Source organism: Aptenodytes forsteri, unplaced genomic scaffold, assembly GCF_000699145.1.
Source record: "Aptenodytes forsteri isolate BGI_AS27 unplaced genomic scaffold, ASM69914v1 Scaffold146, whole genome shotgun sequence".
Classification (NCBI taxonomy): domain Eukaryota; kingdom Metazoa; phylum Chordata; class Aves; order Sphenisciformes; family Spheniscidae; genus Aptenodytes; species Aptenodytes forsteri.
In genome coordinates this window covers 3,147,385-3,172,751 of record NW_008795128.1, presented here as the reverse complement: position 1 = coordinate 3,172,751, position 25,367 = coordinate 3,147,385, and the positions used below count along the sequence as shown (strand labels likewise).

The following is a 25,367-nucleotide window of genomic DNA, read 5'->3' as shown; positions in this document are numbered from 1 at the left end:
GCATATTGGGCCCTCTGTTCCCCTCAGAAGGGAATCGCCTATGACAATTACCCTCCTTTTTTTCTTAGCAGAGGCAGTCATAATGCGTGGGGCTGACTGCCTCACCCTAGGCGACCCCCTGGATGGACCTTCGTCTACATCCTCATTTGCCTCGCTCTCAAGTTCCAGGGCCCCATATCTGTTGTGTAAAGGCAACCGGGAAGGTGAGGGAGGCTGGGTGGTCATTCGCCTGGCACCCCGAGCAGGGACCTGTTTCCATTCCCCCCCGTCACTTAGGTCCCCTCTTTCTACCTGGTGGGAAGAAGGCAGGGGATCCTCCGCTTCTTGTGGAGCCTCCGTCTGCTGCCTTTGCCTCAGGGATGGTAGGGTGTGGCTCCACCAATCTATCTCCCTCTCACACTCCCTGATACTCCTTAACCTTTCCACTTCCTCCTTCAGCTCTGCCACCAGGCCAAGCAGATCATCCACCTGGTCACACTGCACACAGTTTCAGTTGTGTTAATCTTGAAATCAAGCTACTGTTATTGCGTAGATTTTTTGTTGTGAAGGTGCTTTGTAAGATGCTCTATATGAAGACATTTGTGTACATAAACAGGAAAAAAATATTTAGAAAGTGGTAACTCTTAAAAGGACCTTAGAATTCTAATGATAGCTCTGAGTTTTCAGAGCAATGCAGTAGCCTAAGAGAGCAAAGTGTGATCCTTATGTTTAAGTGGAGGGTTATTGAATAGTAGCAAGAAGTTATTTTTGCCCTGCAGAGCAATGGCCAGGCTGCAGCACACTGTTTAGTTTTGTTATCTGGCCTTCAGAATGGATATTGATAAATATGAAAGGACTCTCAGAAAGAGCTACACTGATTCAAGGCCAGAAAAATCTGTATTACAGTGAGAGATTAAAGAACATAATTCAATTTAACAATGAAGCAAGTTTAAAAAGCTGGTCCTACCACATTTTATAGGCATTTTTATATGGGAAATTTCTACTTTTAGACAAAAGCATGTGGCTTTCCAATTCAGATTGGAAATAAGGTCTGTTTTTGCAGAAAGATTGGCTGACTACTGTAATAATGTATTCAGGGGATATGGTAGATTCTCATCAGTAAGTCTTCATCAAGATTATATGTGTTCTTGAGAATCACGGATTATCTCCCTTTCAATCTTGTAATATTTTGCGTGTGTGGCATAGAAGGTTACTGTGATTTCAGTGACCCAGTTGAAGCTGTGGTCTGGTATACAGTAAACAGGCTAGGATGAGGAGGGCTGAATAGAGCCATCAGCAACTCAGTAGCTATGCCTTGGATGAGCACAAGTAGAGTCATTTATTTTAAACAGTCCTTTACCTGCTGTTGCTCAAGAGATTGGAACAGCAGAAAAACAGAAGGAAAAATAAGTTGACACATTTTTTAAAATGTGTATTTTACTTTTGTGAGCAAGGTGAGTCAATCCATGAAAAGAAACACAAGGTATAACTAAAGAGTTAGGTGTTGTCTTTGAGCACATGGCAATCCTTTTTCACTTTCAAATATCAGATCAGTGCTTAACTTTATGAACAAAACTGTTAGTGGAATAAAAGAAGCAAAGTCTTAGAGACAAATGGAAGTCAAATTCATTTAACCAGCTCATCTTACAGTGAAGGAAAACACTCCACATATAGAGAGATGGGATGGAGCGGGAGAGAGATTGATTTGTATTATTGAGCCTACTTTACTATACATAATGTCTTTGAGGTCATTGCAAATCTCCTATCAAGAGTTAGAGATGATTATAAATTCTGGAAAAAGATCTTTTCTAATGGATAAAAATTGACTTTACAGTTAAGGTGCTCTGGAACATTTTGAAATCCTCTTCTGATTAGAAATCTTTGAGTCAAAAATATTCTGAGTATATAATATTCAGAAATAAAAATGAAACTGATAGAAACGAATTCAAAATCACACGGGGGGTAATGAGGCAAAGATTTCAGTATATTCCCAAAGCAATTACATTCTTTCCTGGTAGGAATTATATGTCATGAGACATAAGTAAAAGAAATTGCCTTTTTGTTTGTTTGTTTGGTTGTTTTTTTTTTTTAAATTGATGTATGTTTATGCTAATGTTATCACCAGCAGACCAGATAAAAGTACTGTATGTCTTTTTCAGTTTTACCACTTCTTAAGTTAAGAATTAGGCATATAACATTTTTTATCATTGCAAGTCAGTATTTAGTGTTGCTTTTTATGAAATTTGCATCCTTTATAAAACATAAGTCGATGCTTTCTGGATCTCAGAGAAACTGAACAGCATGCTTTGCTGTAGCTTTACAAGTAATTTAAAAGACTATTTGTGATCCTGTTTTGAACTGTGGGTAGAGAAGATTGTAGGCTTTTCCTTCCATGAACCGATTCTCATTAACTTTTATTCACATAGAAAACCGTTTCTGGAAAGGTAAGTTCTTCTCATATATGTAAAAAAAAAAAAAATCTTCAGAATACTATAAAGTTGTATTTAGAAGATATCTGGTAACGTAATTGAACTCAGTTCCAACATCCACATGTAACAAAAAGAAAACTGTTAAATATATTCCTGGTTTTTTCCCTTTGTCCTTCTTTAAAAAGAGTTTACTTATATAGATCATCTGTCCATTGCAGCAAAAGTGAGGAGTCCAGGCATAGCTGCACTTGTAGATCATTGATCATTGTCTGAAAATTGGAAAACAGTGTCTGTAATTATGTTACAGAAATACAGAAGCTCCTACAAGCCTTGTTGCAACAGGTGTTTTCCAGAGAAATAGTATTATAGACTGTAGAATCTTGCAATCAGAATTAGGACCAATAAGATAGACACAGCAGAAGATATTAGTAGAGTGAGTTATTTTATACCTAGTGAAATCTACATGAAGGCATTTAACTCTTGGCTTAATTTTTAAATATAGTATACAGCAAAGTTATTCATAGATATAATCCAATCCTGCTGTTTAGCAGCCTGGCATTCACTGCAGACATAGCAGAGAAATGAAGATATTTGCAAAAGTAATTTCTATACCTGGTGGGAAGTAGGATCAAGTAATAAAATACAGAAGCAGGTTTTGAAAAGGAACAGCATTGTTCCGTTCAGAGACCTGAGAATAAAAAAAAAATCTTTAGAAGGACTTTTGGTTTAGAGGGACTACAGGCAAAAGGAGTAGAAGTGTCACAGTCAGAAAATGCCTAGATGATGCCACAACATTAACTTAAATGCTGTGAGTATCAACATACAGGTATTGGTTACCTCCTTAACGATTCATAATTAACTTGGTGTTACTCAACTTGTCCTTTATATGTTGTTATATTATTTGCTGTGTCAGCCTTATATACGTTTCCATCTGTTAAAAACTTCATGGCATTTCAAGAATGAACAAGACTAAAAACTGAAAAACATATACGAAGATGCTTCTGGGGTGTGAATTTCTTACCACTGCTGGGAAGATAATGTTGCAGCAATGAAGTCTTGTCCATGTCGGTTTTTAGATATGAATGTAGTAAGAATTTCAGGAATACAATACATTCTTTAAAAAAGAAAACATAAAAAGGTAGTGTTTATTATTATTATAGATACTCTCTTCAGTTGTTGCAACCTGTACTACAGTTACAGGACTTCACTTCTGGGTATTTTTTTTAGACTCAGTCATCTACATCGCTGCAGTCATTAGCCGGTGTCCAGCATTATTTTTTATGTTACAATTCACTTTGTGCACTTCTTTGCTTCATATTTTGTCAGTTTAGGAAAACTTCTAAGACTGAGGATAGTTTTCCAGCAAATTTTATGGCCAGCATTGCAATTAGGATTATTCTGTCCTTAAAACCCCATCCCTGTTTTCTCCTACTTATGGGATGAAACACTGGGATAAAGGAGAAAACAAGATTACAACTGAAACATTCTTTACTCCATGATAGCATTCTGTTTGGAAGAATATTGCTGAATTAACAGAATAAACAGAACATTAATGTTATGTAGCACCCATTTATTAGAGTAAGCCTGATACGTAATAAATATTACCAGTTGTAGTTAGCTAATTATTTATGGATAGTAACGGCTGTTGAAAGATTTTGTTTTTAGCTATGGGTCTAAAATGTAATTGCTTAGGAAGTCAAGTGTGCTTTTGGAAATTGCATTTTGTTGAAGAATGCAATTTTTTAATTGTTATTATTATTTACATCATTAACATTTGAAATTTGTCTAAAACCCCTATGTACAATGCAAAACATTCAGATATTACTGCAGGATAAACCTTTATTAAAATATTGTATGAATCAATAATAACTTAATATTCTAAGAAAACCTTTATTATGTAGTCTCATATTTCTTGTCATTACATGTCTGTGAATGCCATCTTACCTAACATGTTAAATTGAAGTTCCTTATGCAAGTGAAGATACTGAATTTTAAGTTCTTGGGTGCAACTCACTATTATAATTGTGTTACTTCCCTTTTTTTTTTTTTTAAACCTGTAATCATGTTGGAGAATATGAGAGTAATTTACATGGAAAGACAGTATAGTATCTCTCATGGCACCTCTTGCAACACGCCTTAAAGTTTGGGTTTAATAGTCTGCATTCCAAATAACATTTTAATTTTACTTTCTCCCACTGTTGGACATAAAAACAGCTACTGTTATCTTAAAAAAAATAAATTAATCCAGTATATGCTCTAAAGAGATTATATGCAGATTTTAGTTATTTCACAACCTTGATTTTCTTTTTTTAATGCATGTACATACAGTATCTTGTCAATAGTTGACATGTTCCAATGGAAATGTGTTAAGGCATTTGGCTTTCTTTATTCTTATACTACTCTTAAACATTTTGTAGCTACAGTGGAAGTTTAGTCAGGTGGGAAGACTAAATAGGAGAAACCAGATAAGTGAATTTGGTAGAGGAAAAAAAAATCTGAAGTAACCATCCACTTATCTAAGATAAAATTAAATCTAAGATAAAGATAAAAAGTTATCTTTGCATCTTAGAAATCTCAGAAAGCAGAATTCAAGTAAATCAAATTTAGCTTGCGTGAGTGTACGGATTTCTCAGTTTAGGACACTACGTATCATTTGTAGGGTTATATGCTGTGTGTGCATCTCACAGACCTCTGAAACAACCTCTCTTCCAGACAGAGGGATGAAACCGAGAAAAGAAAGGGGACAGAAACATAGCTGAGACTTTCAGTGATATCATAGAGTTGTTCTGCCTTCAGCTTGCAATTCTGGTATTGTTGTGGAGGAACATTTTCTTCTAGAGTGATAAGAAGGTGCCAGAAGAAACAGAAGTCTACGAGCAGAATGGGAGGCTGAAATTCCTGATTTGAAATGTGTGTATAGCAGAACAGCATATCAGAAACTTACGGGATGTTTCAGTACTCACACTAATTTACCTGAGAAGAACAGATGATGTCATGCAGCAGAGGTATAGCCATGTCTGCTTAAAATAAATAACAGTAAATAAAAAGAATCCAAACAATCCACTACTATGTTTCATTTCAAAAAGGGAGCTACCTAAAAAATAAGTCAGACTGCTTATAAAAAGGGACTAAATGCTTGCAAGCAGCACAGAGATTACATAAAACATGGACCAAACTCATACCACCTGTCAAAAACCCCTTTGTTTTTAAAAGGCAAATATGTTGAAGTTTCTTGATGTTGTTAAAAGGCATTTTAAGAAAAAAAAGCAAAACCCAAACAAATTTTGCACAAATGAGAAAAATAGGAAAGAATATAATTTGTAGCAAATTACATGTGGTAGGGAAGGCCAAAAAAGATTTTGAGGAGAAGCTTGCTGAAGGCAAAAAACCTGATAATAAATCCTTTTTCAAACACATCAGAATAAGGAAGCCTGCCAGAAAATCTGGAGGGCCAATAGATGATCAAGGGATGAAAGGAGTACTGAAAGAAGACAAGACTGTAGTACAAACTATAAAAATCTTTCATATCCACATTCATTATAGAAGAGCTTAGGGAGGCTCCCATGCTGGAATCTTTCTTCATAGAGGACACTTTGGATGCTCTTTCTCGAACAAGTGTCATTAAAAGCATTTTACAACAAAACATTTTGTTTATAATTTCTATTTGTTTATAATTGCTATGTGTTTATAATTGCTGTTCCACAGAACAATGGAAGGTGGCTGAAGGAATACCAATATTCAAAAAGGGTTCCAGCAAATCACTGACTCTGTATTGGACAAATTGACAGAAATAATAATGAAGAATCTATTTAGGGGATACACAGAAAAATATGTTATAGTGGAGAAGAGTAAATGAGAATTTTATAGAAGGAAATAATGACTCATAGATTTAGTGGATTTATTTGAAAGAGGCAAAAAATATGTAGTAGGTATGGAAGACTGAGTTCATTTAATATCTATATTATCTTGAATATTCAATTCAAGAAAGCACTTCAAAAAGCTTCCCCAGATGTAAACTACCATGAGATAGAAGAGAAGCTCCTGGTGTATATAAAATTGGGTTAAAAGGCACTTCAGAGGGAAAGGGTAGAAATTAATGATTAATACTCCTTAGAGGAGTAAGTCACCAGCGGAGACTGATGCAAACTTTACTCTTGAACTTATTCTTATATCATCTGGCAAAGAGATAGTATGTGAGATGGCAATATTTGTAAGCATAATAAGGTATTTTGGTTAGTGAAGGTGAAAATTCTTTGTGAAGAGTTATAGAAGGCTCTTGCAGTAGTAAGTGACTGTGAAATAAAATAGCAGATAAAAGTCTGTGTTGATAAAGACCAGGTAATGGGGAAGAACAACCCTGAACTATACACTCAGTGGTGAGATCTGGCTATGTATTGCTGTTTAGGAAGTGTGGAAGTACATCCAGTGGCCAGTATACCATAGTAACGTGTTTGCCTAAAAACTTGTGCTTAAACTTAGTGCGTGATTAACATTTGCTTTTCAATATTTCACCTTCAGTATTAGAGAGTGCCTATTTAAATGGTAACACTAAAGGAACTAGGTGGCTCAATTCATGTACAGTAAGAATAAGGTTTTTCATTTTCAGATCACAAGTTCATATCTATGGTTCAAAACCAGTCTGACTGGATGTTTGGTTGCGTCTCTGAAATAAGTATAGGATTTCTTGAGCCACTGCTGCTGTTGACCCCTATTTTGGCAGCCTTTCCAGAAGCAGAAAGGTTTGCATGAACAAAGCAAGTTGAATTCTATTGTCCCCTCTCTCCCAAGATCAAAGTAAAGCCCTGTTGATGATGTGGTGTTTTTGCCAATATTTTGCATTTTTTGTGTGTAAGTAGAAAACTACGTACTTCAGTTTTCTGCACAGCTGTTTTCACAAGAATACCATTTTCTTTCAGAAGAATATAAGGAGGAAGTATATAAATAGCTATAACTTTTTTCGCAAAGAATGTTAGGTGTGATCAGGATTAAAATCAGGTAGATGTACACTGTCATTCTGGTTATTCCTGAAGGATCTAATGATCTGAAATCAGAATTATGGGAGATGCAGTCATTTCTTGTAACTAGCTTTATTTCTTTTGTTTTTACATAGAAGAATGTTTGCCTTTGGTCTTTCAGTGGGTTTGGGTTTTTGTTGGGGGAGTTTTTTGGGGTTTTTTTGTTTTTTTTTTTTTGTAGCAATACTTTTAACATAATCTTACAACTTGTGACACAAAGTTCACTTGTGCAATCCCAAAATCTGCCATACTAAACTAAGTCTGTTTGTATTTTAATAAGTTCCTCATAAAATACATCTGTGTGCTCCTTCACACTATAATCAATCAAGCCCACAATATTGAATGTTGATTCTGATTAAGCCATTTATATAGGCTAAGTGTACTATTGGTTCTCATTTAATTGTATGAAGAATTACATTAAGTCTGTTCTTGATAAAGGAATGGTGTTCTTAGAGGTTGTTTTCCATGTCAGCAGCATTTTTTAGCAGGATGGGAGATAAATAAGGAATACATTGCTTCTAAATACAGCCATTGTTAAGTAAATTTTCCAGTACCAGAATTAAGGATGTATATATTTCTTTAACGTTTGATGTATATAATTACGCTATCTAGCCGATAAAGTTTAAGGGGCAAAAATGTGGAGATTTGATACAATGAGTTCTCCTTATGTCATCGTTAATTTAGATTAAGATTTGATGTCTGCATAAAATGCGATTGACTGTTTGATAATAGTTCCATGCATGGGCAGGACCGTAAGCAGACTAGCAAACGCATTGTTTAATGAGAATTATTTAAGTATGTTGAAGTGAATGAAGGTAACCCAGAACAAGGGATTTTTATTCATGAATAAATGTGTCCACTGAAATAATTATTTTCAAAATAGTAGAGACTTATTTCCCTACATTTCTTGGTTGGGGGAAGTTGAAGCACTACTATTATTTTGTAGACCTGGAAATCTAAGGAGTGCATGAGGGGAGGAAAAAAGGACTCTTGGCTCTGTTCTCTGCAGTGGTACCAATAACTGATCACATATTTGATCACATATCTTATGCTGTTCATATGAAATATTACCTTTTGAAGCATGGCTTTCCCATTTTCCTAAAAGATTGATGTTGCCCCAATATACTAGCAAAACTAGTAATAGTAGGTTAGTGATTAATTGCAAACTTTTCTCACAAGCATTAAATCATGGATGATTGGTAAACAAATGCCAAGTTTCCATTACAAACTGTAAAAGTTTTTTGCTTAACTGTCACTCTTCTAAGAATTGTTCCATAAGCAAAAAGCGACAAATTGGCCTAATATTAGAGTTTATTGGATTTAAGGTAACCATTCTGTACTTGAAAAGTTGTACTGTAGCTTGTACACTAGGGAAGAATACAAGTGTGTTTTGTGTTCAAATGAAAAAAAATTGTTGTTTTTTGAATATCAAGAGCAGCATTAAGCAAATTGAGAGTAAAATTACCTCAGAAATATGTTGGGTCTCAAACAATCTTTACAAAGTTTCAAATGTTAATCCGAGTTCTTTGTTTCGCTGCATAAATTTCAATCCAAACTGAAGCATTCTCAGATTTTGCGGAAATTAACACGTGCATTCAAGTTTCAAATTACTTTCTAATGCATTACACTAGTCATTACAATGTCAGCAATGTTATGTTTAAGTAATATTACTTACTTTTAAGTAATCTTTAAAGAAGGGTAATCCGAACTGGCAGCTGTGGGGTCGCATTCAAGTCATGAAAACATTTCATCCAAACCCTTCCTATGTCTTGAAAATGGTTACCACCATTTCCAGGTGAAAGGCATCCCAGAGCGCCTCCAGCAATTATGGGTTATCACTCTGATACTTGGGAATGTGTCATTTAATATGAGGTCATCTTTCTATTAATGCAGATACTATTAATTCTGTATAGCGAGGCTGTAGTTCATTTCAGTGTAACTTCACCAAATCCTAAAGGGTTCTTGTCTTTTTGCATTTGACTAATGAATAAAAAACAACCTAAAAATGTCAGCTAATTACTCAAGATCTATTTCCTGTACAGATTCAGAATGTCATACTGAAAAGATGCTTTTCTTGCTATATATTTTGTCAGACATGAAGAATCAACTAAGTAGGCAAATGGTACCGAATACAGTTTTTCCACCATGTGAAGTAACTGAAAGCTATACCAAGACTTTTAAGGCAGAAATAATTTCTTGCATTTTATATTTCTGTTTCTCAATTGTTAGGCCCTCAGCCCACTGATTTCTTCCTAGTGTTGTGAACAGATAAGAAATTTGAAAACCTGCATTTTATTACATTGGTCTTCTACCTAAATTGGAAGACACACATTTATTTTGTTAACATTTCGTATGAAACAATAAATATTTAAGATTCCAAGAAAAAAACCTTTACTGTAATCTCATATTTTTGGCATTACATGTCCATGAATGCCATCTGATACGTTTTGTAGAGAAATCATTAGAACCTATTTTCCTTTATCTATTAGATAAATCCTGGGACAAATCTCAAAAACATAGGTATTTTGTTTGCAAGTGCCCTTAACTCCTATAAGAAACAGTAGTGGTTTTAAGTTTCTAATAGTGTGCAAATTAATAATACTTTATTACTGTAATAGTTATGGAGAAACTTTTATACTTATATGCAAGTTATATTGTTTTTTATTGATTCTTCCATTACATTTTCCCCTTATTTTCTTTGGAAAATACAAAATTCTGTCTTCAGATGATAGACCACTTGAAAATGGGCATACATGCTATTACTGAAGACCAGAAAAATTTCCTTTTCCATTATGGCAGGGTTACACTCTGTTTTTTCCCCCTTTTATGTTAGTAGACCATATGAAGTAGAGTGCATCCCTGTTTCTCTCAGTTTCTTTCTGATGCACTGTTGAGGTGAAGTGTGCCTCACTGCTATGAATTTCCAACAGCACAGCAGTTTTATTCTCTGCTGTTTTATTTATGGCTAAAACGTCTTTTTGTCTACATGCACCTTGAGGGTTGTGTTCTGTCTGGACTTGAATATGAAGGTATTTTCACTAATTCATTGAAAGAAGAGTCTTCCAAGTCTTCAAATTAGGACAAGACAAGATTAGGAGCTCAAGTTATAAACCACTAGCTCAAAAAGACAGTAAATGTCTAAACCGGGAGCCCTTCTGCACTAGACGCCTGGACAGCCAACTCCGAATATTAAGCTCCATTCTCTTGACCTATTGAAAACTTGTAGGTCTCCTAAAATATTGTCTTGAGGTTGTCTTGGTTTTTGCATGCTTATACATGCTTGTTACAGGCTCATACATATGCCCAATTAGCATATGTATGCCAGACATCAGTCCCTGCAGATAAGTCCCTGCAGCTGTTAAAGGATTATTATAAAAGTTCTTTAACTCCTATTCGAGAAAAGACAATTTAATATTCAAAGCAAGTATTTGGAAGTATTTTCAGGTATATAGTAATTAACATTAGACTGAAATAGACAATAAGCTTCAGTGGAATTGTTTCAAATCAAATCCAAAATTAGTTTTTCTTCAACATTGCTGTAAAGATCTTTTACATATGTTTTCCTAAGTTATTTCAGCTATCCTTATGTAAGATCTTACTTTCAAATCATCAACTCTGACTACTGTTTGCATGAATGACTAAACCTGGATAACATGGCAAAAACTCTTTGCATTTATAAAAGTGTATTTGCCTTCGCAAATACATTTTATGACATTTTCTGGTAGCCAGGGAGCTGGAGCTCTTAGACAGGTACCGCTTTCACATAGGCTGTTTAGATGAAATGGGGCATTGTTCAAAAGCAGTTTGAATATATAAAGATAAAAGGAAAAATAAATTACTAGTAAGCTTCTTGATTTCTACTTAGTTTGACAGTCTGCTGAAAATGCCTTCACTGACTGTTATATGAAGTCAATTTGTGCAATCATACACTTCATCTGTAAACTTTCCAGCTGGCATGCTGGGTATCTAAACAATTGAGGAAGGGAAAAATCTTTACTTTTTAATGTTCTCTCAAAGTGATGTGATAATGGCCATACAAAAACTTCTAATAAGTGATGAGATGTTTTCAATAGAGTGAAACAGAAATATAGGTCTTTATAATGCAGCTCACCTGAGCTTACTAAAAAGGGAATGGAGGCCCTAAAGGCATCAGTAGATGCTACTGCTTTAGTTTTGTTAGAGACATAGCTATTTCAAATGCAGAAATCGATACACTCAGCTCATGCTTTCATCAGGTCCAAGAGGGAGAACATTCATTGAAATCTCATTACTTTCTAGGACAGTAAGAGCACTGTTTATCTTTACGTTGTAGTTTTGATTATGGGTAGGGTTTTCAAAGAACCAGAATGACATGGGAAAATAAATACTATTGAAAGTCAGTGGAACTTGTGTTACAAAAACATGTTGGTAGTTCAGGAGCTCTGGAAGTTAGGGTTTTTGCTGGAGCAGAAGTAAGACTACCATCAAAGTTTTCTTCTTTTGAGGGGAGCTGATAAAATAGTATCTTTGGCAGAGAATTAATTTAGCCAAGTTTCTTGTGAGAGCAAAGGTTTTGTCATCATACTGTACATTTCCATCTGCTCCTTTTTTTATCCTAACTTAGTACAAGTTCTGAGTATTGGATGAATTTTGACCAAATTTGAGTGAAAGAAATAGGTCTTTTTAAGGTCTCTCACAAGTCCTCAAAAATAGATAGCCTGGGTATGTGTATACAGCTGCTGAAGTCAATATTCAGACCTACCAGCAAGTGAGAAGCAGTGACGACTGATCACAGATGCCACTTTCCAACAGGCAAACAGTACAGAGTGTGGTAAGAGACATGGGAGTCCATGAGGGTAGTTGCAAGAGTTGTGCAAGAGAGGAGGGGAAAGGATGCAGGAAAAAAAAAGCCTTGGGAGTGCTGGGTTGAGAAAAGTAATAGAAAACATGTTGACATGTTTGAAAACATTTTGGTTTATTCCCTCCTGAAGCTATCAAGAATCAGCCTCTTGGGATGACAAATGGGACAACACTACCCATATGGCATATAAAACCTGAAAAAAAGAAAAGACTGACTGTATTTTCAGTTTCTTTAAAACTGAATTGCACCAAATTTATTCAATACCTGCTTGCCTTAAAAGGTTTGATTAGATAAAGGATGATTAAAAAAATTAGTAAGTGGAACACTAGTGAGAAGGTAATCAGAAACCAAGTTCAAAAACTTTGTATTAAAAATACAGAAAGCAAAATCTTGGAGAAAAACCACTTAAATATACAAGTTATATTTTACACTGACTACTTTAAAAGAAAAATAGGATTCTTTATCTCATTTTAATTCAATTTTATAATTCAACTATGGCATAAAGTACTTAGGAGGTGACTAATAATGTTTGGAAATGCCCAAAAGATAGTTGTAGGAGACGCAGTCTGCAGCACAGAACAGATAAAAGCATACTTTTTCTTTCTTCTGAACTAGTTGACAATTCATAAATAGCATAACACACCAGAACTTTGCATAGTTTCCATTCTTTATTTTGTCTGCTTTGCAAAGAAAAGCATTAAAATGTCATTGAAGTTGATGATCCATGAACCTGGTGTCTTTGCAATACATAACAGTAGCCAGCAAGACAATGAGGAGCCTTGTGAGAATTCAGCACAGTCCCTCTCACCGTATCCTATGCTAATCTAACAGCATTCCTAGCACTCTGACATATCTTGTGTGAATGAATTTAGAATTGTTCACTCAGTTGGGGTGAGGTTTCAAATTGGCAGTAAGTCTTTCAGGTTGTAGAGCTTAGTTAAGTAGAGCTGTGATTAGTCTATGCAAGTTGATATCAGCTTAAATAAGTCTATATTATAAAAACAGAATAGCAATGAAGCTATTCCATTTTTATTTGAGTTTATTCAGTTGTGTTTCTAGCAACACAAACAAATTAAATTGAAGTTCTCATTTATACAACAGGAATGTCCTTAGCACAGTGTTCCTTGGCATATTTTTAAGGACAAATTCTTGAAAGAATACTTTGAAATTAGATGACGAATTTTGAAATAATAGGAGAATGAATAAAGTGCTCAAACAGATTTTCAGTTAACATTAACTAATAGTATTGATTGTTGACATTTTGCTGTTCAAAGTAATGAACACCCAACAAAAATTCCATCCAAATGCAGGTCTGAGCCAATGTTCAGATGGCAGGAAGTAAGGAAAGGTAAAATGACAAATACTCCAAAGGTCGTTTTGAGCCAAACCAACATTTTTCACTCTTCAAAGAAGTTGATATGGAAGATACAAATAGCAAAAGTCTCTAAATGGGCTTTAAATTAGGAGAACAAAGATTAAATCTGAAAAGTAGACAGGCCAAATTATGCCAGACAGACAGATTATGCCAAATCACGAAAAATTAATAAGTTGAGCTTATTATTAATGAGCTATGAAGTAAGTAATTAAGGCACATTGGGATACTGCAGGGAAACAAAGTTATGCTTTTTATAACACACAGAGCTCATTTCAGTATTTAAAAAGTAATCAGGGGGACTCCTGGAAACTGAAACTGTGTTACTGATCTATTAGTGATGAACATATCCAAAAATTGGTGATAAATAAGAACCAGGTGGTGCAACTGGCATGGGTCACCTAAATAAAAATCAATTTCTTTACAAGTACATGATTTTCCTCCAGAGTATGTCATTATGATAAAAGAGTGTTATCAATATTGCAGTACTTTATGACTATTACAAAAACATTCGATCTTTTGATTACTCAGTGAAGGAAAAACGGATTAAGTTGCAGAACTTTGGAGGACAATTATTTAGGTTAATCCAAACTGAGAAATAGCACCTGGAATCATATGAAACTTAAACAAGCTATAAATAGAATTACAGAAGCAAATTTTGGCAACTGTAAAAGCAAAATAAATCACATTGGAAGAAGTAGCTTGAAGTATTGATGAAATGTAAATGACCTACAACAACTCTAGAGGTGTCTTCCAACCTAAGTAATTCTGTCATTCTGTGATCAAATGTCAAAGTTGGACCTGCCCTGTGCAGGGAATTGGACCTCATTGACATCATGATACTGTGATTTGAACTATCAGCATGAGAAAAAGATATAAGCATTAGTATGGATTATTACTTTTTATGGTTTATCTATTCTTTAACAGAATACAGCTGGGAAGTGGAAGAACTGTGGTATTTTAAAATTCAGAGAATACATAGCTGAAAACTGAAGAAATGTGTGGATGAAAAGATCATTCTTATTTTTAATGCAACTCCACTATTTTCAATTGAACAGCTACAATTCATATCAATCAAGAATGTGACTTAATGTTTTTGTAATGTATATGCTTGCCTATCAATCTGACTGAGTTTTGGTTATCTACTGTATCAATGATTTTGATTGCAGCTTGGTTCTCAGTAAACGAAAACAATATCCTGCTATCCAAAATTTTCATGAAAGTTTTTGAAGCTCTGCCTGTCAAAAATAGGACAAGATCATTGTCTATTAGGAATCTTTCAACAAACACTGAAAAAAAAATAGTGATCAGTAGGATAAGAAAGCTGTCACTTGCCTATATGGCTGTTACAGGGAGTTGTTTACTCCTTCAGGTTACTAAAGAGTTACTCTTCACTGTTTTTGTCCAGGACAAAAGCAAACAGTTGCTGTAAGTTTTCCTTTTACTGCATCTGCTATCTCATACTTTTTAAAGTGAGTGAAGACTACTAGGAAGTTTTTTATTCATTGTTCAGAATGGTAATAAAGGTAATAAAAACTAGAAAGTTGTCAAAAATTTCCTAGAATTGTTCACACATCTGCGTGTTTGATTACACAGATGTTCTAATCACTGATGTCAAATGGCTGTGCTTTATCACAAGTTTTTATGTTTGGATTAAGTAGACTTGCCCACTTCTGATTTTATGTAAACCGTTAACAAAATAGAACATTGTTGAAATAGTGATGACCCATATTGATCGTTTGATTTTTTTATATTTAAAAAAAAAAAACAATTGCATGCATTGCCTTAGCACAACACTGCGTGTGTCAGAATTATTTTGTCAACAATTAGTAATTGGCAAAAGTCCTGAAGCATGAGGGGCTTCTGTAACCATTTCCAAATTTCTAATTATAATAACAACATGTTCTTTGATCTGTATTTGTGAATATTTCATTTTATGACTTTCCATTTGTTACCCATACTTTCAGTGATAGTTCCCTTGTTGGGTCTCAAATTGTGTAGTTTTACAAAGTAAGGAACTCTTAAATCTTCTCTGTCAAATAACCGTATGATATTTTCACTTCCTTCTCAGAAAGCAGTTTTCTGTATCTCAAAGTGCACTCATTAACACTTGACCTAGTAGTTAATTTTGCACAACCAAATTGTTTGTTTTGCCTTAATGAAATACATTTTGTTTCTGATTTTGATTTGCAGCAAGTCTTTTGCAACTTCATTACTATTCAAACAATGTATCACATACAGTTGAAAGCTGAAGTCTGTTTGGGTTTATTTGTTGTGTTGTGTCCCCCCCCGCCCCGCTTCTTCGGTATTCTTGTGATTTTGGTATATTTTCATCTAGTTTGATATATGCTGAGAGCTTTCCTAGTTATTGCTGGCCAATCTCGTTTTCTTCAAAACCTTAAGACAGCCCGTGAAATTTTTAGAAGCACACTTTTATCCTTTGAATAGTATGGAACAATGTATTGGGTGCTTTTCAGGGTAAGAATACAAATAGTGGGTCAGATAGCTCAATCAGCTTTATCAATAGCAAGACTTTCCAAATGGCTGTCTTTACACAACAACATATTTTTTCAATGATAGAATGAAGTTTAAAAACTTGTCAGCGATACCATACTTAATAAAAATTCACCTTTTTGTATGCACCTTAGCATCTCTGCTTTTTCTCCTCGAAAGAATTGCAGCGAATTTCCTTCTCTAACTTAAAATTGGAGTATTTTCTTTCTTCTCTTGGCTAAGATTGCTAATGCTTCTTCTTTTGCCACTCTGTTCGTTCCCCCACTCTCAGTTGAGGGGGAAGGGGTAAAAAGGATGGAACCTCAAGCATTCTTTCATACCATTCCCAAGCTAAACGTTTCTTGTCTAGAATTCTAATACTTCACATCTGCACTAGATTTAGCGCTTACCTGGCTTCAGGCTGCTTTTCTTTATTGCAGCTTTCTGAAGACATACTGATAAAATATTATCCATCTTATAATAAGAAAACTTAAATGCTCAGTATTTTTACTAAATTCATGAACTTTTACTGTATCTTTTCCTGTAAGTGTGATATAACATGATAAAAATATGAATTGGCTTCTTGAATTAAAAAGTATGATCCATACCTGCAGCACATATTCTATGGGAATTTCTTCTGAAAGATCCCTTTATAGTGGTGTTACACAGCGCAGTGATGAGATATTAACATATAGATACATCTATGAAGACAGATTTTCCAAATCTATTAAAAATTAATTGAAAATATACCTGATCATAACAAACATTCCTTATTTAAATAACCATATCTCAGAGAGTTACTGCTGAATTTTGATGAGTTTCGGTAGGCTCACTGGTGTTAATGTAGCATTCTGGCAATGTATGACTTAATCATGCAATTGTCATATTTCTATGACTTTGTCACAAATATACTGGAATAGTTTTTAGTGCATGCAAAAGTGTTCTAACCTTAGGGATTTTTAACTGTTCTTAAAATAAGACTCGTTATCCTTGCACTGAATTGATTTTTTCAGCCATTAGATTGACTTGGTCATCAACAGTTACATGAGTTTGATTTGCTTATATTTAAAACAGTTTGCTTTCCTGACTGGTAAGCTCTAAACAGAGAACTAGCCGTCTTTGCCAGTAAACACTGCACACAATGAAAATAATCTTTTGGAGGAAATGAGCACACTAGAAATCTTACCTGAAATATTCAATGTTTCAAAAATGGAATTTTGTAGCTTTGTATTATGTTGTCATGTATTATAATTTATTTCAGTCTATGAAAATAGCTTTGAATTATCAGTTATGTAGACACTTATGTTCATGTAATTTGTAAAAACTCTGAAATGAATAAATGTTTAGTGGCTATTGAGCCTTGAATAAAAGTCCCATCTAAAACATCCGTATATTCCACTATAGTCAGTATTTAAAAGATAACAAATTTTTACCTGTATGTAAATCACATGCTTGTATAGTGCTTGGCTTTTTTCCTTGATCTATTTAATTTGCTACTTATCTTCATAGTTTAAGTTCTTCAAGACAGGAATTGTCTCTCTTTCTGTCCTTTCTTCCCTTCTGTCAGTAGAGTACCTAATTCAATGGTTCTAATGAAGTCTGAAATGCTAAGATCTACTGCAATAAAATGTATTCAAAAGAGCAGCAGGGCTTTATAGTTATTTTTTTGGCAATTTCTTATGCTTAAAATATTTCTTCGTTTATTTTTTAAACAAGTAACTGAATTTTAAGCATTTTAGATAACAAGTCTGTCCAAGTGAGCCTTAGCACACAGTAACGGTGTAGTTGTATATAAAAAGGTATGAATATATAAACAGGAACACTTCTTATATTTTAAGAATTCAAGGACCTTCAACTTTGTTCTACTGGAGTGGATTGTTAGATACAGTTCGTACATAAATCTAGTCTGAAACTATGATTTTTATTAATTTTTTTAATGCTATTTTGAAAAAGTAGAGCAAGGGTTAGGTAGTCTTTTTGAAGTTGAAGATACAGTTTAGCTGATACGTTTGGGATGTTAATTGCCAATGGTAAAGCTTATTAATAAAGTAAACTACTTGACTTATCCTAATATGTATTTTAAAACAGGTGAGGCTAATGATAAGGATGTTCAGGTGGTGGAACTTCCCATTGTTGACAGCTTACACCCACGGCCACCTTATTTACCGTTGGCTATCCCTGAAGACCTGGCTGATAGGCTAATTCGTGTACATGGGGATCCTGCAGTGTGGTGGGTCTCGCAGTTTGTGAAATACTTGATTCGTCCACAGCCTTGGTTAGAAAAAGAAATAGAGGAAGCTACAAGGAAACTCGGTTTCAAACATCCAGTGATCGGGTGGGTATTAAGTTTTCTTTTTAACTATCTGTGCTTTAATACGTGTATATAGTGATTCCTGTTCAGGACAAATTGTTTAATGATGGTTATCCAAGAGCTTCAAGCATTTTGTGGGGATAGAGGGTGCTTTCTAGATGAAGCTATTATTTTTTAACTGTGCATAATACAAGTTGATTACAAGTACTTCTTCAGCATACTTGCCTACCTATAGTTGGACAGATATTTAAAAGGCTCAATAGAAGGTTTTTTTATATGTCCTTCCATATCTAGAAATGTAATACAGAATTTCATTCATGTAATTGCCTTACAGCTTGTATTCCAGACACTTTTCTGTCTGGGTCTTCTTTTCAAGTGCCTATAGCCTTTACATTTGAGGAAAAAAGGCTAAGCCTACATTTTACATGCCACAATCCACAACTAATTTTATTGTTGGCTGCACCTGAACATGGTATGTGCCTTTCCCTTTCCTGCTGATGTTTTCACTATTGTTGTTTCTTAGCAGTAACTATGAATTGGAAAGATCTGTATGGGGAGATATGGGGAGAAGGAAGGAAAGCACCTTTGGGCAATAAAGAGCAGCTTGTGGAAGAAAGGTTTTACTGTCGTGTAACGTGAAAAATTTTGCCGAGTCTGCAAATATTACTTCCTTTGCCATAATTTTCCTTCAATCCTTAATCTTTCTTTTTGTAAGGGTACACAATAGTTCTGTCCAAATGTTAGTTGGCTTTTGACCATTGAGTCAGTAGGCCACTTTACCGCTGGCGGATCTGAAGACTTGTTAGGTTTCAAGCAGATGGGGAAGATGCATTTTTAACTACCTTCATTCAAACCCTGCATTGTAGTTGGTGTCCCAATATATCCATGATGCAAATATTCCTATTTTGCTTTTGAACTGTAATGATCAAGCATTATCTAACTACACTGGATAACTTAACCTTCTGCACAAAAGGAATACCTTGTATGCTATAATTAAATCTCCTTCATTCTTTTCTTTCAGTTACCCTTTGCCTTCTTTGCAAGATTATTATATTGCTTTCAAGAACAGACTGACAGCTAACTTCATGTTGTCTTTGTGTCTTGATGGACACAAACTCATGGGAGTTTTAATCCTTCCTTGTTTTATGTAGGGGTTCAATAAAAGCACAGGCATGAAATTTAAAGTTAAAATTTCAGTTGCTAAAGTATGTATTGTATTTATAAATTGAATTCCTAGTTTCTGCCTTTTTCCAGTGTTCACGTTCGAAGGACAGACAAAGTAGGAACAGAGGCAGCATTTCATCCCATTGAAGAATATATGGTACATGTTGAAGAGCGGTTTGAACTTCTTGCTCGCAGAATGCATGTTGATAAAAAAAGAGTGTATTTGGCTACAGATGACCCTTCATTGTTGCAAGAGGCAAAATCCAAGTAAGATGAATTATGTTTATATTACAGTTTGTTCCTTCTGTTAGCTTTACAATTTCTCACTATTGTGTGCACAAATCTTAGTATCTTTTTTTTTTTGTTATCATTTATATATACAGTTAAGATTGCATTTCAGCTTCCAGTGATTTTGATTTTTCTCTCAAACTTTCTCTTTTTTGGATAATTTTTTTTCCCCAAGTATGCTTTTCAAACCTTAATGTTAAAAATCTAGAAAAGTTGACCAAGATACTTGTGACTATTTAAAAACAAACCAATGCTGTAAAAGGGAAGTAAAAATATAAATAATAAAGACACCAAACTTCTTATAGAACATACATATTAAAAACAAACTATTCAGAAATATTGTAAAAACTAGATAACGTATTTAGAAGTTTCACCTGTCCAAACAATACCTTTCTGTGAATAGTTGCCAGAGAAATTTTTATAAGTTGGTTGAAAAACTTCTTATGACTCTTTCAGAAAGATTTCTATATTGACAACTTAGAAGACTTTCACCCTACAAGTTGAGTAATTTTAAAGTTTTTCCTTAAATATATGTGGGATTCTCGATCTGTAACATTGTCTCTGTTCCTTTTTTGCTCTTTGTCCTCTTCTAGCTCTCCAGAACATGGGTGTAACAACCTACCATAGCTATAGGATATCCCAGCCTGTCATAGAAAATATAACTGTGTTCAAACCTGGAAATGCACAGTATGCATCCACTTACTCCTAACATGTCCTGTATTTTCCTGTAAAAACTCATTGTTAAGTTGCGTGTTTTGCAAGGTGTCACTGACATGGCAAAACCTTCTGTTTAGTAAAAGAAAGCAGATGCGTATGGAAGAATAGTATTCCATATTTAACTGTATCTTTCTTGGGTTATGGTGTTTATGGCATATAAACAATTTCACAAATGCTTGTTGCCATGACTATGGAAACTTGGATAAGTATTTCAGATGCATTGAATTTAAGCGTATTCATTACCGAGTACAAGTTAGCATGTTTTCCTTTTGAGTACTAGTTATTTATCTGTCTACTGAATAGCACCTATTTCTGTTTCCAAATTATGTCTCTTGAGCAGAAGAATACGTATTTTTTCATTTAAGCAAGGAAATTAAGACTTTTTAAAATCAAGGTAACTCAAAAATGGCAAATTTTTGAACTGTTTTATTCATGGTAGACATGCTTGGAAAAATATAAGATAACATACTGGATTACAAATTTTCTTTGGCACATACAAGGTAAGCAGAAAATGTTATTTTGTAGTAGAGGAATTTTCTACAGCATTGCAAACCTGTGTATTTCAATTGTGCTATTTCTATTTTTCTTTCATATCTGTAAAGGGCTGCTGTTTAAAATTATGGAGTTTTGAAAAAACTAAATGAAAATACACAACTCCAGATGATGGCAATCTAATCCTTCCTTTTTTGTATATGTAGAGACAAGAACAGTAGCAGAAACAATTATGATAACATAACATTTAAAGTGCAAATCTGAACAATGAAAAGACAGGTAATACAAAATTGAGGTTATAATATTTAATTCATTACATTGTCCTAAATAACTTTAATTACTGTTTGTAACATAACAGAATTCAATATTGCTGTAACAATCTTAGTTATGCATTTTTTCTTTATTTGTGTTCAACTTTCAGTCTTTAGCACTGTGTACTTTAGCTTTGTGAATAATAATGAGATGCACTACCTATGTAAACATATCATTCCCAGTTTTCAATAGCAAGAAAAACTAACAGAGAACTTTGTTCAGTAAAACTGTACTGAAATTTATTAAGCATTGCAGTTTCTGTGGCAGTTCAAGGTCCATTCCAAATCACGCTTTTATTGAAATATGGTAAGATATAGCTCATTAGTACAGCATTCATTTTGTACGTTTTCTTAATAAAAGCCATAGAATCTGTAAGTAGTGAAGAATTTTTTTCTGTTGCTGCTGAGTTTTCAGGTCATAGTTTACACTGAAACATAATTTCCTACGTTGCTTGTACCCTACTGTTGCTTGCAATCGAGTAGAATACATTTGAAACTTCCTGTGATTTCACAGAAGGCAGAATGCAATTTGATATTTCAGCATTCAAGGACATCTGAAGGCAGGTTAAGGTCAGGTTTTGGGAATAAAGAACCTTTTCTTCCTCTTCTTGTGAAGAAAACTACAAATTAGTTTACACTTCTGACAAAAAAGTTTTAGTCACATTGAACTACCAAGTTTTGATAGAAACAGCTGTCACATTGTATTGCAGTAGCTTGTGTGGCATTCGTTATTGGATGCAGTAATATTAGTAAGTACTAGATATCTCTCTTTATGTGAGAGTGATTGGCTGTCAAACAATGTTGGCGTTTAATGAAATTTTAGCCAACATTCACATGAATAGGCATGTTGTTTCTATTAAGAGAAGTATTTCAAACTGTTCATAATCATGAAAACAGAAAAGTTTTTACTTCAGTTTTGGAAACTTCCCTTGCAGTCAGATGTCTACCAACTGCAAGTACAGTAGTAAAGAAAGTGGAGGCACTACTATCCATTTGCAGTGTGGCTTTGTTTTGTTTTTCCGAAAGAAAGAAAGAAAAGTGATATGTTTTCAGAATCAGGATGATATAAAACAACACGATTAGAGAGGAGCATGGTTGAGAGTTCAACAGCTGTAATGATTACGGGATTAAAGCACTTGTCAACTTCTGGTAAACAGAGGTCATGGTATTTGTATTATATAAGTGATGTGTTAGGGATGGTGTAAATTGCTTGTTCTTTGTCTGATTTAATAGTTTTCAGATACAAGCTTGAATTTCTAGTATATTATTTCAGGTCTATAATATTATTGACAGCATCTTCTCTCTTTAAAGTAGAGTATTCAAAATAATGCAGCTGAACATGCACATAAATTCTTAAGAAACCATATCTGGTTTATATACGAATCTATTTAGGTCACTTTCTCATGTATATGAGCACTAAAATTCAACAAATTACGTTCTTCCTTTTGGGATGTTTACCTGTAAAGTCATCTGTATTTTGCTTTTTCATTTTTTTCCAGTAATTTGCCTCGCTCATGAGGGTTTTTTCAGCACTTATGAAAGCTTTTTTCCCACCCTATTTCACTGTTTATTTACTTCCACAATAGCAAGCTAATGTCTTTTCTCCCTGTGTACTATCTGTAGTTTAGCTGTTGCAAGCCTCACTGCCCTCGAGTCGTAGTATGCCTCATATATAGAATTCAGTAGTGCTTCAAAGTTCTTGAGTCTGATGAACAGTTCATACATTTTCCGAATTCTTTTTAGAGCAAGACCTGAACAAACACATTATTTCTTACTCCATCTGTTTACACACATGCTCACGTTCTTCTTTCAGAGGGAAGAAAACTTGCATTGCCTGTTCTGGACACATCCCCAGTTCTAGTGAATTGAGAACAGGAGACTGGGACTTGGTTTGCACCTGCTGCACAGCGTAGCGATAAGCTATAGTTACACAACTAGTTGATCAGCTTCTGAAACCAATTGGAACTTGAAATAGTCTCGTAACTGTGCTTGGTTTGTATCCTTATCTGAGGCTGGCAGGTGCAGGAAGGAAAGATTTTAAACTCTCTCTTCCCCACCTTCTTTGATTTCTTCTATTCAAAATAATGCAGCTGAACATGCACATAAATTCTTAAGAAACCATATCTGGTTTATATACGAATCTATTTAGGTCACTTTCTCATGTATATGAGCACTAAAATTCAACAAATTACGTTCTTCCTTTTGGGATGTTTACCTGTAAAGTCATCTGTATTTTGCTTTTTCATTTTTTTCCAGTAATTTGCCTCGCTCATGAGGGTTTTTTCAGCACTTATGAAAGCTTTTTTCCCACCCTATTTCACTGTTTATTTACTTCCACAATAGCAAGCTAATGTCTTTTCTCCCTGTGTACTATCTGTAGTTTAGCTGTTGCAAGCCTCACTGCCCTCGAGTCGTAGTATGCCTCATATATAGAATTCAGTAGTGCTTCAAAGTTCTTGAGTCTGATGAACAGTTCATACATTTTCCGAATTCTTTTTAGAGCAAGACCTGAACAAACACATTATTTCTTACTCCATCTGTTTACACACATGCTCACGTTCTTCTTTCAGAGGGAAGAAAACTTGCATTGCCTGTTCTGGACACATCCCCAGTTCTAGTGAATTGAGAACAGGAGACTGGGACTTGGTTTGCACCTGCTGCACAGCGTAGCGATAAGCTATAGTTACACAACTAGTTGATCAGCTTCTGAAACCAATTGGAACTTGAAATAGTCTCGTAACTGTGCTTGGTTTGTATCCTTATCTGAGGCTGGCAGGTGCAGGAAGGAAAGATTTTAAACTCTCTCTTCCCCACCTTCTTCTGATTTCTTCTTTTCCCCTTTTCCTAGGGGGGGGCGGGGGGGAAATCCTTCCTGGCCTGTATAGAGGTTTCAAGAATCTATTAGGTAGCTTTAGAAGAATTAGATATTATTTAAGATATGTGGAGGAGAGATACTACATATATGTAGTCCGATACAAAGAAAACAGTATTATGCCAGTTTCCATTCTTTGGTTTTATCTTCACAGTCTGGTCCTTTCCTGTTATAGAGAAGAGAATGTGTGGGTAGTTTCTTTGGAAAGCTAGGAAGGATCCTACAAAATACTGTATTTAAGTGATTCTGCCAGTAAGAATATGACATCTTATTATTTATTATTCATTTACCACGCATTCAGGAATCCTAAAATAGGATTGTGCCTGAGTTCTGCTTAAAAAGAAAAAAAAGTCCCCAAAAGCTTACAATGCAAGTATTACATTAGTCATAAATAAGGTCGGAAAAGGGAACAGAAGGAAGCAAGAGCTAACTATAGAGCTTTAGAAGTTTCATTTCCTTTATTATTTGTAGTCATTGTGGTAAGAATAGTTTTAAAAAGAATCTAAAGCGCTATAGTAAGTGGGAAGGAGAATTAAACCTCACCTGATGCAGGAAGTCAGTGGGCCACATACGGCTAATCTTGAGAGGAGTATAGGCTTGGCCTTTACTGTATTTTTCTTTATGCTCTGCTTTCAGCCTGAGTCAGGATTCTTTGGTCACACTGAGTATGTCTGCTATTATACTCACATTTTAGGGTGTTTAAAAGAAACTTTTCCCAAGCATGAATATAGCATTGTGTGTGTGTGTGACAATATAAAAGTGCTTGTTTGAAAACTTAAAACATGTGAGTAGATAAATGCTAACCTTGGATCACTGGTTTGAAGAAATGAGTTCTGAAACTGTTGGTTAGGTGAATTTAGATCAACTTTACAAAATGGAATTGAAGACCAGGTTTAAAAGCATCTCAAAGACTGTTTCCAGAATAAAAGGAGGAAGGAGAAAATTTTAAATGTATGCATAGAAGATGTTTAAATAATTCTGATTTGTTTGGTTTTGGGTTTTGGTGGTGGGGGATTTTTTTTGTTTTTTTTGGTTGGGGGTTTTTGTGTGTGTGGTGGGGTTTTTTTTTTTTTTTTTTACCAGA

The 25,367-nt window shown here is 34.6% G+C and overlaps 1 protein-coding gene across 3 annotated transcripts in view; it reads left to right on the top strand.

The window, feature by feature from the left end:
- The window catches only part of FUT8 (fucosyltransferase 8), an 80,679-nt gene that overhangs the window by 46,383 nt on the left and 8,929 nt on the right, over positions 1-25,367 (top strand). For all 3 annotated transcript variants that reach the window (XM_009277482.1, XM_009277480.1, XM_009277481.1), the window contains exons 6-7: positions 18,217-18,463; positions 19,694-19,870. In XM_009277482.1, the coding sequence (XP_009275757.1) occupies positions 18,217-18,463; positions 19,694-19,870 (424 nt within the window). The remainder of the gene's footprint in view (positions 1-18,216; positions 18,464-19,693; positions 19,871-25,367) is intronic.